Here is a 13,796-nt window from a genome sequence, read left to right as displayed (position 1 = left end):
AGTGCATCTTACCATAGACAGAAGGATTTTGACCAGGTGAGCTGCATGCCTGCTTAGTCTGCTGCCCAGTTGCCCCTTCAATGGCCCTCCTGCTTTCCCTTCTTTGTCTTTAAACTGAAGTTTGACCAGGCAGCCCTTCAAACAGAGGATGCCTTTACATTGTGGGGACTACCCTCTGTAAAACAGGGCATGTCACCACTATGTGTCCCCTCTTGGGGTAGTCTCACTCACTGGACCAGAGAAGCCTGCAGGAATCAACCACTGGTCTTCATTTCAGATTCCAGCAAGGAAAAGCAGAATGTTTTTGGGGTGAGTGTCATTCACAGAAGCTGCCTTCTACACACTCCACTGTCCCCCCTTTTTTTCTTAGAACTAAAATTTTTGTTTTTTTATTGTTTTATTGTTTTTTTTGCCCAGCTCTGGGCAAAATAGTAGGGTCTAGTACAATAAGGGGGCAACATGAAGCTGATGTGTAAGCTCCTGAGACACTTTCGTGCTACAACATTGAGAACCTCTGCTTTCAAAGTTCAAACAATAGGTTTCTAGCCCTCATGGTTCCAAATAAAATTTTGAGAACATAAATTCAGTGTGCTTCTGTCTAGCTGTGCATTCCTCTAGGAGCTGCCATTCTGCAAAAGGGTCTGAGATACCACAAAAGAGTTATCAGCAGCCTCGCCAAAGATTCCATTACTATAGTTCTTTACAGAAACCCATGACAGTAAGACAAGTTTCAAACTGTTTTATGAAACAGATACTTACTAAGCAACTGGGGTACTCAAGATGTGTGCCCTGAAAAATCACCAAGAAAACTCAGATTTTGTATTCTGTGCCATAGCTAGATCCTCTCCATTTGATGTGCACAGAGCCAATTTTATTGTAGTCTTTTTACCACTTCCTCTTGCCGTTACAGTCTACCTTTGTGGCCTTGGCTGGGTTTAACAAGAGGAGATCCCTTCTTAAGGCAACAACCCCCCCCCCATTTTTTGTAACTGAGAACAGGGCTAAGGACCATTTCCTTCCCTCACCTTTTCCAGTCCCCAAAGCATTTACTCCACTTATATTATTTGCTCTAGGAGCACCAGCTAAGCCACCTGGTTGTGAATATACTCAGCCACCAAAAAGAGACCTTCCCTAAATCCTGAGTGTTTCATTTTAGACCTCCTGGTGATGGTGCAAATGTTACCACACTTTTTACCCCACTTGATTATAGTACATATTGAAAATTGAGCAGAACTCCAGAGTTCTGCTACACCCACTCCACTGTTGTCTGCTCTGAGTAGCAACAGCTCAACAGGATCTCAGGCATAGGTATGCAACCTGATACCTTTTAAGTAGAGATGCTGGTGATTGTAACCAAGACCCTTGGCATACAAAATATGTCCCCTCCAGATGTTCTTGAACCCATCACTCCAGCTGGCATGGCCTATAGTCATGCATGATGGGATCTGGAGTCCAGAACCACTCTACCACTGCTTTAATAATAACTTTCTTGGGAACTGTCCAGGGTGCTGAACACCTTTTCTCTCTGATCACTCTTGCTTCCTGCGCTTTGGTAGGATTTACACTCCCTGTCTGTCCATACCCTGATCCAGTTATCTTCTCCAGACCACTGCTTGGTCTGCTTCTCCTAGACTCTACTGAGGGCTGCTCAAAGCAAACAGACAGGAGCAGTGGAGGCTGGTCCATTAGGAATAATGGGGCCCTTCCCCATCAACCTCAGTTTGTCCCCAGCTTGACCCCCCACTTGCCTGCTGTCTTCCATACAACTTCCTCCATAATCTGTATTTTGCCTCTTCTAAACAAATTTCTCCCCCACCCCTATCACCAAGCCCAAAAGACAGGAACAGAACATGTAACAAGGCTCATCAGTTTCACTTGAGACGGGAAGAGAATGTGATAGGAACAGCAGTGGGGTCACCAAAGAGAGTATTATTATGATTTGGAGAAATCAGAAAGTGACGGGACTTCTACGGTGACTTTTCTGCACATCACACTCACCTTGGCAAAGCAGGGTAAGGATCACGGTTGCCACTGTTGCTAGAGAGGAGGCCAAACGTTTTGTCTTTGAGGGAGAATTCACAACCTGCCAGCTTCTCCCTCCCTGCATCCTGTGCAGGCTACAGTTATTCTCATGGAAGTAGAACTGGCACAGAGAAAGAGGGGAGGATTTGACGAGGAGGAGGTTGCCGAAGGATTTCTGTCTGTGCCTGGGCAGGTATTATCAGATGATGGATATACATGTGCACAGGATTGCAGTCTTAGATAACAATAATGCCAGTGGTATTGGGACTAATCGTTCAACTTTATTCCCTTCCTTGCAGGATATTTTGTGTGTTCAGAAATTTGTGCACAGGCAAATTAAACAAATTGGAAGTGCGCACACTAAAATGGATTGGGTAGAAGAGTGAAAAAGGACACAGATAATGCCTAAAAACATAGTGTACACAAGATCCTTTCTTGATCTATAAACAACTGCCTGTGCATGCCCCTTTCCCTCTCTCACTGACCTCAATGCCTCTTGCTCATTCCAAATGGGTTCTAACTGCCCTAGAATATCCTTTTCCATCACAAAGCACACCCACATTCTAAAAGGGCAAAGACGTTCTGTAAGGATCAATGCATCTGCCCATGTCTTTCTCAAAAGCTTCTCACTATTTCAAAGCTTAGTTCTCCCCATTTTCACACCAGTTACAAATTTGTTTGTTTTTAAGTCCCCACAAAAATTCACCAACACTTTAGTGTGAAATTACCCCAATATACACATTTTTGTATGCAATTTCCCACAGTTTTGCAAAGCAGTTTCCCTCGCGGATGGCACTGTGGGTTAAACCACAGAGCCTAGGGCTTGCTGATCAGAAGGTCGGCGGTTCGAATCCCTGCAACGGGGTGAGCTCCCATTGCTTGGTCCCTGCTCCTGCCAACCTAGCAGTTTGAAAGCACATCAAAGTGCAAGTAGATAAATGGGTACTGCTCCGACGGGAAGGTAAATGGCGTTTCTGTGTGCTGCTCTGGTTTGCCAGAAGCAGCTTAATCATGCTGCCCACATGACCCAGAAACTGTACGCTGGCTCCCTCGGCCAATAAAGCAAGATGAGCACCGCAACCCCAGAGTCGGTCATGACTGGACCTAATGGTCAGGGGTCCCTTTACCTTTATACATTATTTATTCATTTATTATTATTGATTAAATTTCCATGCCGCCCTTCATCTGAGGATCCCTGGGTGGATTACAATATTTAAAATATAAAAATACATGTAGGTAGCTGTGTTGGTCTGACGTAGTTGAAACAAAATAAAAAAATTCCTTCCAGTAGCACCTTAGAGACCAACAAAGTTTGTCATTGGTATGAGCTTTCGTGTGCATAGTAACAACAACAACAACAACAACAACAACAACAACAACAACAACAACACCCAAATCCCCCCTCCCCAGTATGTAAAAGGCCATGGATAGTTTCATTAGCCAAAGACCTTGGAGAAGAGGAAGGCTTTCGCCTGGTGACTATAGATCTGTAATGAAGGCACCGTCAGTGACTTGCAAAAGTGTGATATAACACAGCATCAATAAAATCAATATAATACCATGGAAGATGGTTTAGAAAGCCAGATATACCCGCCAGCCAAACATTACATGAATTTGCAAGCTGATGTGGAAATGTGGAGAACTAAAATCTGAAAGATAAGGAACTGAAATGGAAAGATTTGTCACTCCCAACAGAATGTCCCTGCCCTTTGAGAATGTGGCTGCTCTTTGTGATGAAATACTCTCTAATTCCCATTATTCTCCTTCTTCCAGTGATCCATCGACGAGTGACCAGTGATTTGACTATAGTTTTTACTATGGATATTGATACTTTCCATTCCATACAAGTGAAGGTCATATGAGATGAATTGACCTTGATGTGCTGCACATTATTTCATGTTTCTATTAGCATGTGGTATTACTGGTAGTATGTGATAATTAGTAATTAGTATGTAGACCGAGAACTCCCAGAAGTACAAGCCGGATTTCAAAGGGGCAGAGGAAAGAGAGACCAAATTGCAAACATGCGCTGGATTATGGAGAAAGCTAGAGAGTTCCAGAAAAACATCTACTTCTGCTTCATTGACTACGCAAAAGCATTTGACTGTGTCGACCACAGCAAACTATGGCAAGCTCTTAAATAAATGGGAGTGCCTGATCACCTCATCTGTCTCCTGAGAAATCTCTATGTGGGCCAAGAAGCTATAGTAAGAACTGGTTATGGAATAACTGATTGGTTCAAAATTGGAAAAGGAGTACGACAAGGCTGTATATCGTCTCCCTGCTTATTTAACATATGCAGAATTCATCATGCGAAAGGCTGGACTGGATGAACCCCAGGTGATTGGACTAGATGACTCTTGGGGTCCCTTCCAATTCTAAAAAATAAAATAAAATGCTTTTATGAAATGAATAGATTCATCCAAATCTGTGGAATGTCCTTGCCTTTTGACAATATGGGCATCCTTTGTGATGTAATATTCCAAGGCAGTCGGAATCTTCTTAGAATGAATAAGAGGCAGTGAGGTGGGAGAGAAAAGTGGAAAATTAGAAAATGGGAAAATGTAGACTTTACCATTGTTTATAGATTTTTTATTAATGAGTCAAGGTACATGAAGTATTTTAGACTCCATCAGTACCCTCTTCTCCTCCCCCCCTCCAGCTGCTTGCGGGGGCTTCCAAACTGTTGCTATTTTGAGGTGAGATTGAATCATATTCCAAGCAATTTCATGTTACATCTGGGTAGGGATGGGGCATTTGGAAATTTGATTCGGTTCTCATTTAAAGATGAGTCATCTCCATTCACATTTTCTGCAGCAATATGCGAAACAAAACACAGCAATTCACACATTTCCCTGAATTTTGGTGTACAGCTCCTGTTAAGTATCATCTACAAAAATGGAGGTAAGGAGGTAAATTGTGTATTATAATGCATAGTTTAGGGGGGGAAAGTAACATACAAAAAAACCCTCATAAACTGATGTGAAATCATTGAGGTCTTAAGATTGGAAAAGTGAGAAATGGAGGAGCAAAGTTTGACAGATTTGCCCACCCCTACCTGCCAATGACAGGGTTGAATCCCTGCAACGGGGTGAGCTCCCCTTGCTCGGTCCCAGCTCCTGCCAACCTAGCAGTTTGAAAGCATCTCAAAGTACAAGTAGATAAATAGGTACCATTCCGGTGGGAAGGTAAACGGCATTTCCCTGTGCTGCTCTGGTTCGCCAGAAGTGGCTTAGTCATGCTAGCCACATGACCCGGAAGCTGTACGTCGGCTCCCTCGGCCAGAAAAGCGAGATGAGCACCGCAACCCCAAAGTCGTCCACGACTGGGCCTAACGGTCAGGGGTCCCTTTACCTTTACCTTTAACTGCCAGTTAAATCAAATACAGTGGTACCTCAGGTTACAAATGCTTCAGGTTACAAACGCTTCAGGTTACAAACTGCACTAACCCAGAAATAGTACCTCAGGTTAAGAACTTTGCTTCAGGATGAGAACAGAAATCGTGCTTTGGCGGCGCGGTGGCAGCAGGAGGCCCCATTAGCTAAAGTGGTGCTTCAGGTTAATAACAGTTTCAGGTTAAGAACAGACCTCCGGAACCAATTAAGTTCTTAATCAGAGGTACCACTGTAAATTAAAGCAGTGCTCCTACCACTGGCATGATTTTTATCTAAGATCGCAAGCCTATGTACAGCTCCTTGAGAGTAAGCCCCACTGAATTCAATGGGACTTACATCTGAGTAAACATGCCTGGGATTGGGCTGCAAGGATCGCTGATGAGACCTCCCAAGCACAACCAGAAATCTTTCAGTGGCCTGTAGTCACAATCCACCTTCTTGTCAAACCCTTCCCTCTTTCCCACTGACAGATCTCCTTTGTAGCCAGAAGAGGATGGAGGCGGAGAATAGCTGGCAGGTTGCAAATCCTTCCTCAAAGACAAAAGGTTTGGCGACCTCTCTAGAAACAGTGGCAACCCTGATCTTTGCCTTACTTTGCAAAGGTAAGAGCCATGTGCAGAAATGATGAAGAAGAAAACCACTAATTCCTTTGTCTTTTTATGATTTGTCCAAGTCCTTATGCCCACCCCCCAGTCACCCTGTAAAAAAGGTAAAGGGACCCCTGACTGTTAGGTCCAGTCGTGGACGACTCTGGGGTTGTGGCACTCATCTCACTTTACTGGCTGAGGGAGCCGGCGTACAGCTTCCAAGGCATGTGGCCAGCATGACAAAACCACTTCCGGCGAACCAGAGCAGCGCACGGGAACACTGTTTACCTTCCTACCAGAGCCGTTTACCTTCCCGCTAGGGTTGGCAGGAGCTGGGACTGAGCAACGGGAGCTCACCCCATCGCAGGGATTCGAACCGCTGACCTTCTGATTGGCAAGCCCTAGGTTCTGTGGTTTAGACCACAGTGCCACCCGTGTCCCTCAGTCACCCTGTACTTTCCATCATTATCTTATTTCCTGTCCGCTATTGTTGCCATTACCATCTCTTCCCTGTTCCTTCTGAAGTGAAATTGACAAGGTGAGAAAATACTTTGATTTTTTTTATAAAAAAACCCCCAATGTTCCTGTCCACTGGATGGCTGGTTTCCTCTTAGACTGGTAAGGATGAGGACAAGAGAGTCAACAGCAAACACAGCCAAAGCCAATGGCTGGCAGAGTCAACTGATTCTAGATTTGTCCCCATCCTTGCTGAAGCCTACAAGTGGCTCCACATAGATGGAGGAGGAGGAGGTTCTGTGGAAGGTAGGCAAGTAGGGGCTCACTGAAGTCAGATTGAGGATGGTGGGGATGTGCAGTGGTTTGGAGCAGATTCAGAGGCAGGGAGCAAGGGATTCGGAGGCAGGGAGCGTAAATCCTCTTAAATGGCAAGAAGCAGAAATCAAGTGTGTTAAGAAAAATCTCTCAGCATCCTGGACAGTTCCAAGGACAGTGATTAATAATCAGAGGTAGCCAGTATGGTACTCTGAGGATTATTTTTGCAGATTTTATGCAAGTTTTATGCAAGTGTCTTCTTTTGCCCTTTCTCGGGATGGGCAATGCACTGGCTCTTTTGGGGGGCAATGCTCAAGTGGCTACCTTAGAGGAGCAGAACACTGAGCTTGTTTTAAGCGAACATTTCTAGATAACAGTTAAATCTTTTTTATTCCCTCTCTGGCAGGCATGCTGGCCCAGGACTTGGACTTTTCCATCGAAGTGGCCGAAAATATCACTGTACAGAAAGGCTTCTGTGCCTATGTTTCCTGCAGTTTTACTACACCTAATTGGTTCATGGCAAAGCCTGGACCAGTATATCTCCATTGGCTTAAGGATGCAGATAAATCCCACAGTTGGATGTGGCCCGGATACTGGATCCCTGGTAAACTTGTCTGCACCAATAAGGAAAATCACAATCTTACCACAACCCATTTCATGATGACAGGAGATCCTCAGATGGGTGACTGCTCCTTCAGCATCAAGAATATAGGGCCAGAAGATGTGGGCTGGTACTACTTGCGAATTGAGAAAGGAGAAGGATACAGTTTTCTTTCTTTCCATAAGCGAATTCATGCTCAACCTCAGATTTTCTTGACGGGTAGGTGGCTTTCCTAGGAGCATTAAACATAGGATTTAGAAGCAAGAGACTCTGAAGCACTTCAGGGTGATTTGAATGTTTCAAAATTGTGCTGACAGTGCATTCAGACCTGCGGACTGTTAGTTTCCAGGATATAATGCAGTTCTTAACTGTGTGTGTGTGTGGGGGGGGAGAGGCCCGTGAGAACAAAAGCACGGCAACCATGGTGGGAGTTAAGAGTGGCAAAATGGCTGTGACTGAGAAATCCCACCCTTAACCGAGGGCTCATGCATCCTATTCAATGCCCTGTGAATTTTCTTCTCACTCCTTCCCGGGGAATCTCACTTTTTTAGACCTGAAGAAGCCAAAGATTGTGACGCCATCAGAGGTAATCTGGGGTAAACCAGCCACTTTCAGATGTTTCATGCCAGGAGTGTGCCCAGGGAGAAATCCCCAAATCAACTGGAATGGCAAATTATTTCACAGCAAACATGTCTGGCATACGCAAGAGAGCGAGTGGAGTGAGACATATGGAGCTGACATCACCTTTACGCCCTCCTTAGGTGATGAGGGCAAAGTCCTCACCTGCAGCGTCAAATACCATGACTTGAAGAATGCAGTACATGAAACCATCCGCCTTGCCTTTGGCTGTGAGTAACTCTCTCTTTCGGGTCATTCCCCCCATTTTCTCAATATTGCACCCTCAAAAATAGGGGACATCTTATACCCAGGGGCGTGTTATACGGGGGGAAAATGTGGTACTATGTTTTGAAGACTTACTGACCTGTACATGGCAGGATCATGTCTATGTTCCATTCATTTATTTATTTATTGAAATATTGTTTTATAGCAAAATTATTTGTATAATCATTTCTCTGAATCTTGTGGGATCCCCCCCAATCCCTTACACGGGTCCTAATAACAGTTGTTGGTGTTTTTTCCCCTTAGCAATCTACATATCATTATATTCTTCATGATTTTAATTTCTCTGAATTATACATAAACCTCACTGCTTTACAAGTGATTCTTGAAGTCCAGCTTACAATGGTCTCTTAGGTAAATTATAAATTTCCCCCACTCTTTTTTAAAGTCCTTATCTTCTTGATTTCTGGGTCTCCCAGTCAGTTTTCCCATTTCGGCAAAGTCCAGCAGTTTGGCTTGCCATTCTTCCTTAGTCGAGATTGTTGCATCTTTCCATCCTTGAGTTAATAACATTCATGCAGATTATTTTAAACATTTTTTTCAGTTCATTATATATCATTTCCCAAAATGTTTTTGTTACCTTACATGACCACCGCATATGATAGAAGGTACTCTCTACGTTCCTTTTATATGTTGGCACCACACTTGCCCTCCACCACCCAACTGGCAATTGTTCTGGCTCTACATCTGTGAGCAGAGCTGTCCGAACTAGAAGCCCCCATCAATCTTTGCTCCAAGCCAGTGGCAAGAACCTACACCCCATGCCTGAAGATATGGACTACAGCTCCCATTCCCCCTAATGCTTGGCCAGGCCATTTTGGGATGCAGCTACCCCATTCCAGGTGTGACCTCTGCAGAAGACAAAGTTTACTGCTGTGGCTTGCCTTCTGCATCCCAGAAGCCTCTCATGCTCTGTTGTAGCTATGCCAGGTAAGTTACTAGTCCAGGATTGGACTCATTCACTCTGGCTTTCCAAAACATTTTCCCAGATCGCCCTGAGGCTGCCACCAACAGGGGGAGCACTACGTGCCAGCACGAGAAGAAAGAACTCTTATGCTTCTGTACTATCCACTCATGGCCTCCATCCAAGATTGAATGGCATGTGGACGGGAAGCTTGTAAATGAGACTGTGAGCTCAGGGGCCAAGCGACTCTCCTTCTGGGTTGAGGGCAATACAGTTGCCAGCACCCTGAGCTGGCCAAGAGACTTAGATGACCAGAAAAAGTCTTTCGTCACCTGCACCGGAGCAAATGCATATGGGAAGGTCACAATACAGCTCTCCTCTGAGCCCAACAAGACTCTGAGCTCTCCTCTGAGCCCAACAAGTAAGCATGCCTTCCCACTTCATCTTTAAGTCCCATGCATGGTCTGCTAACATTTACACATCTCCAGGAGAAAGCCTTGGGTGTGCAGTCCTAGGCACACTTTCCTGGCAGAGTAAGCTGCCACTGAACATTGCAGGACTTCCACAGAAATATACAGTGGGTTGTACAAGTTTGGCTGCTCCTCTTCCTCCAAGACAGGGCTGGTGGATTGCATATCATTTTTAATTGTGTTTAATTGTGAAAGGCCAGCTTTCAGGATACAAATGCTTCCAAAGTTAACTCCACCCACAAAATGAAACAATATCAATATATTTTAAAAGTTTTTGAGGCAGGGCGGTTGATGGCACAAAAGTTGTGTGTGAAGAAGGGATGGTTCTGCTGGAGCAAGCTCTGAGGTGATATTTGCCTATGTCCCATCCTCTCCTGGGATTCTTCTGACAGGACCCTGTGGAGGGGAAGGGAAAGAGCAGCTGGAGCAGGACCCACATTTATTCTCATAGAATCCAAGGGTTGGAAGGGACCCTGAGGATCATCTAGTCTAGGCATCCCCAAACTTCAGCCCTCCAGATGTTTGGGACTACATTTCCCATCATCCCTGACCACTGGTCCTGTTAGCCAGGGATTATGGGAGTTGTAGGCCAAAACATCTGGAGGGCCGTAGTTTGGGGATGCCTAATCTAGTCCAACTCCCCGCAATGCAGGAATATGCAGTTGTCCCTTATGGGGATGGAACCTGCAACCTTGGCGTGGACAGCACCATGCTCTAACCTGAGCTGTCTTCACCTTTCTCCTGGGATCCTTCCCACAGGGCAGTTGATGGTGGGTGGCTCTGTTTGGGAGGGAGTGTCCAGCAGCAGCAGGTATTGAGATGGTCTCTTGCCTGCCCCTTTCTCTTGGGAACCTTTCCAGAAGACCGTTGGTCATGGGCAAGGAAAATCTATGGAGTTGGCTCTGAGGGAGTCTAAATCTGTCCCTCTCTCCCCCAGGCATGCCTGTAGACCAGGCATCCCCAAACTTCGGCCCTCCAGATGTTTTGGACTACAATTCCCATCTTCCCCGACCACTGGTCCTGTTAGCTAGGGATCATGGGAGTTGCAGGCCAAAACATCTGGAGGGCCGCAGCTTGGGGATGCCTGCTTTAGACTATTCAGCCCATGCAAGAGACCCTTTATACAATAAATAAATAAATCACTCTTAAAGGATGCCGCCCTCTTCACAATCCTGATATTGCCTTATGGCAGACCTTCTGAAGGCACTTGCTAAAAGTGGGGAAAGCCAGAAAGGGAAAATGGGTGGTGGGGCCAAAGTAAACAAGGAGGCAGGGTTACAATTTCCCTTTTGCTTGACATAACAATGCCTTCAGTTAATCAACTATGCAATCGTTCTGGACTGGCACACTCCCCTGACACATGAGTGACGTTGCTTGCTGAGATGTGCCGATTCCCTTAAAAGCTGCCTTTCAAGAGCAACAGAAGCGCTGGATGAGACTGGCAGTGCTGAAGCTGGTTGCAAAGCTTCTGATTGACAGAGGAAGCAATGAAGAGAGATCAATCTCACTGGGTGCTTCGGGTTCTGTACCAAGTTCCCTATAATGCCAGTGATGCACATAGTCACAAGCCAAAGTGGCTGAGGCAACCACTGCAATTTTCTTTGTACACACACACACAGATAAAATAAAAAAGGCCAGGGAAAAGCAGAGCAGGCCTGGTGAGGGTTGTGATCTGGTGAGCATCCCAAAGGCTAGAAAGAGAAGCTCTGGGCCTGAGGTTCCCCATTCCTGTTTGAGTTGCTTTTTGTTATTGTGTTTGATGCTGATTTTAGCTGGGGTCTGAGTTTCTTTATTTTTGCCTGGCCTTTTTTATTTTATTTCTGAGGGATTTTATTCTAGTTTTTTTGTGTGGATGGCATTTTGCAATTCCTTGCTTACGCCAACTGCCCAGAAAACTTGGCTAGGTGGCCGATATAGAAATGTAATAAAATGTCGCCATCATTATCCAAGGTGCAGGGACCAAATCACCACCAGATGAAAAGATGGAGCTGAGCAGTGGGATAATTTCTGGGATCGTTCTTGGGGTTGTTGCTGCAGTAGCCATTGCAGGGGGCAGCCTTTTCGCCTTCTTAGGTGAGTAATATATTCTAGAACCAGAGATTCTGGGGTTGTGTTCTTTCCCCAGAGATCAGATAGGAACCAACAGGTGATTTTAAACCATTAATATATCATCATCACCACCATCATCATCACCACTGATGACATTGGATAGTCTATTCTCAAAGTGATGAAGATGAAATGTAAACAGCAAAACCGACAACAATTACAAACCAGAAAACTGAAAACAGTGAGCCATAGAAAATACCTCAAATGCTCCTCTAGTAATGTAATGAGATGCACAAGTTCTACCTACCCCACTAAAAGATTAGCTCCACCACAAGACTCACTCTGGATGCGATTGTTTTTGTTTCTAACATTGTTGTGGCCCACCGTGAGAGAGCAGGGCAATTAAAGGCACAGAAGTCCTGTCCTCTATTGAGTCTGGCAACCCTAGTAATAATACCAAAGGAGAGAGGTTAGCTCAGGGATCAGGGAAACCCTTTGAAAAGAACCTCCCAAAGATGTCTGAAGCAGGTCGCAGAAAGGGCCCCTTTACAGGTTACCCAGGCCCATGCAGAGGAGGGGGCAGTAGGGTATACTTGACCCAGGCATCAGAGGGCTAAGCCAGATGGGGTGCCCCACCAGGGGCCTGGCAGACTTACGTTGTCATGCCAAGAACCCCCCCCCCCGGCCTCCCAGCCAACAGGACTCCCTCCTTGGCTTAGACAAGCTTTGTACAGGTTTGGGATAAACTCAATACAATGCATGTAACCTTCAAGAATTGCCCACATTTTTAAAAGCAGAACCAGGGTTGTTGTTTTTTTAAAAAAAAATTGCTATCCAGATCAAGGAACAGGGTAAGATGGGAATTAGAAAACACCTGTGCAGGTAAACCTGTGACTAAATATAGACTAGGATGGCCAGCTTACAGCACCTGGGTCTCTTTAAAACTGCTCCTGGTGCCCCATAGCTGATAAGATAGGACAGGATACAAAAATAGAATAAAGGAGCTGAGACTAGGGTTGCCAGACTCAATAGAGGACAGGACTTCTGTGCCTTTAATTGCCCTGCTCTCTTTTGAGTCTGGAAACCTTAAAGAGAAACCAGCAGACCCTTTGCTTGGAAATTAAACAAAGGGTCTGCTGGTTTCTCTTTAAGGTTTCCAGACTCAAAAGAGAGCAGGGCAATTAAAGGCACAGAAGTCCTGCCCTCTATTGAGTCTGGCAACCCTAGCTGAGACTAAGATTGGGCCTGAGCATTTGGAATGGATCTAATTCCCATTATTCTCCTTCTTCCAGGGTTCCGTCAGCGATTAACCAACGTATCAGTGATTTGACTTCAGTTTTTACAATGCACGTTGATATTTTCTATTCAATACAAGTGAGGGTCATATAAGATGAATCAAGCACAACATGCTGTATATTATTTCATGTTTGCATTAGTGCCTCAGCAATGCGCAGTTTAGATTAGATGATGGAGCTGGTGGAGGGTAGAGTACCTTCCATTGTATTCGTAAATCAATTCTTGGCTGCTGGAACCAAAGGACTGAAGGGAGAGGAAACCAAGAATGGATTATGTACCAGCAGAGGGTGTCTCAGAGAAAACCTGCACCTGGCTTCTTAAATGGGTAGAGAGGCAGGACACAGCAGTTTTTCAGTTTTTCTGTCAGGAGGTAATGCCACTCCACATATGTACAGAGGTATTTTTCCTCACTACTTAAAATGGCTCTCAGTTTCAGTTTTGTAAGTCCTGATTCTTTATTTTAAAGGTGAGGGGGGAAAGTTGAAAAGCACAGTCCTGCTAAAAAGGACTTTTTGATCTGTTTTTGTATTGTTTAAATTCTATAATAATTTAATCACTTTTAAACTATTGTTCTTTTCTATGTTTTCTTTATCAGCGCCGTTTTAATCTGTGTAAGCCACCTTGAGTCCCAATCTTGGAGAAAGGCAGGATATAAATAGAATCATAGAATCACAGAGTTGTAGAGTTGGAAGGGACCCTGAGGGTCATCCAGTCCAACCCCCTGTAATGCAGGAATCTCAACTAAAGCATCCATGACAGATGGCCATCCAACCTCTGCTTAAAAACTTCCAAGGAGAGTCCGCA

At 44.9% G+C, this 13,796-nt stretch overlaps 1 protein-coding gene across 1 annotated transcript; it reads left to right on the top strand.

Moving 5' to 3' along the window:
* Positions 1 to 5,910: 5,910 nt before the first annotated feature.
* On the top strand, positions 5,911 to 13,026 carry LOC148685424 (sialic acid-binding Ig-like lectin 14). Its single transcript, XM_088671299.1, has 7 exons — positions 5,911 to 6,019; positions 7,182 to 7,595; positions 7,928 to 8,224; positions 9,266 to 9,580; positions 10,459 to 10,461; positions 11,601 to 11,723; positions 12,989 to 13,026. The coding sequence occupies exons 1-7, from the start codon at positions 5,911 to 5,913 to the stop codon at positions 13,024 to 13,026; spliced, it is 1,299 nt and encodes a 432-aa protein (XP_088527425.1).
* Positions 13,027 to 13,796: the final 770 nt, after the last annotated feature.

Source organism: Zootoca vivipara, chromosome 6 (assembly GCF_965207765.1).
Source record: "Zootoca vivipara chromosome 6, rZooViv2.hap1.1, whole genome shotgun sequence".
Taxonomy (NCBI): domain Eukaryota; kingdom Metazoa; phylum Chordata; class Lepidosauria; order Squamata; family Lacertidae; genus Zootoca; species Zootoca vivipara.
Note: the sequence above shows the minus strand (reverse complement) of the source record. Positions and strands in the feature narration are given on the sequence as shown.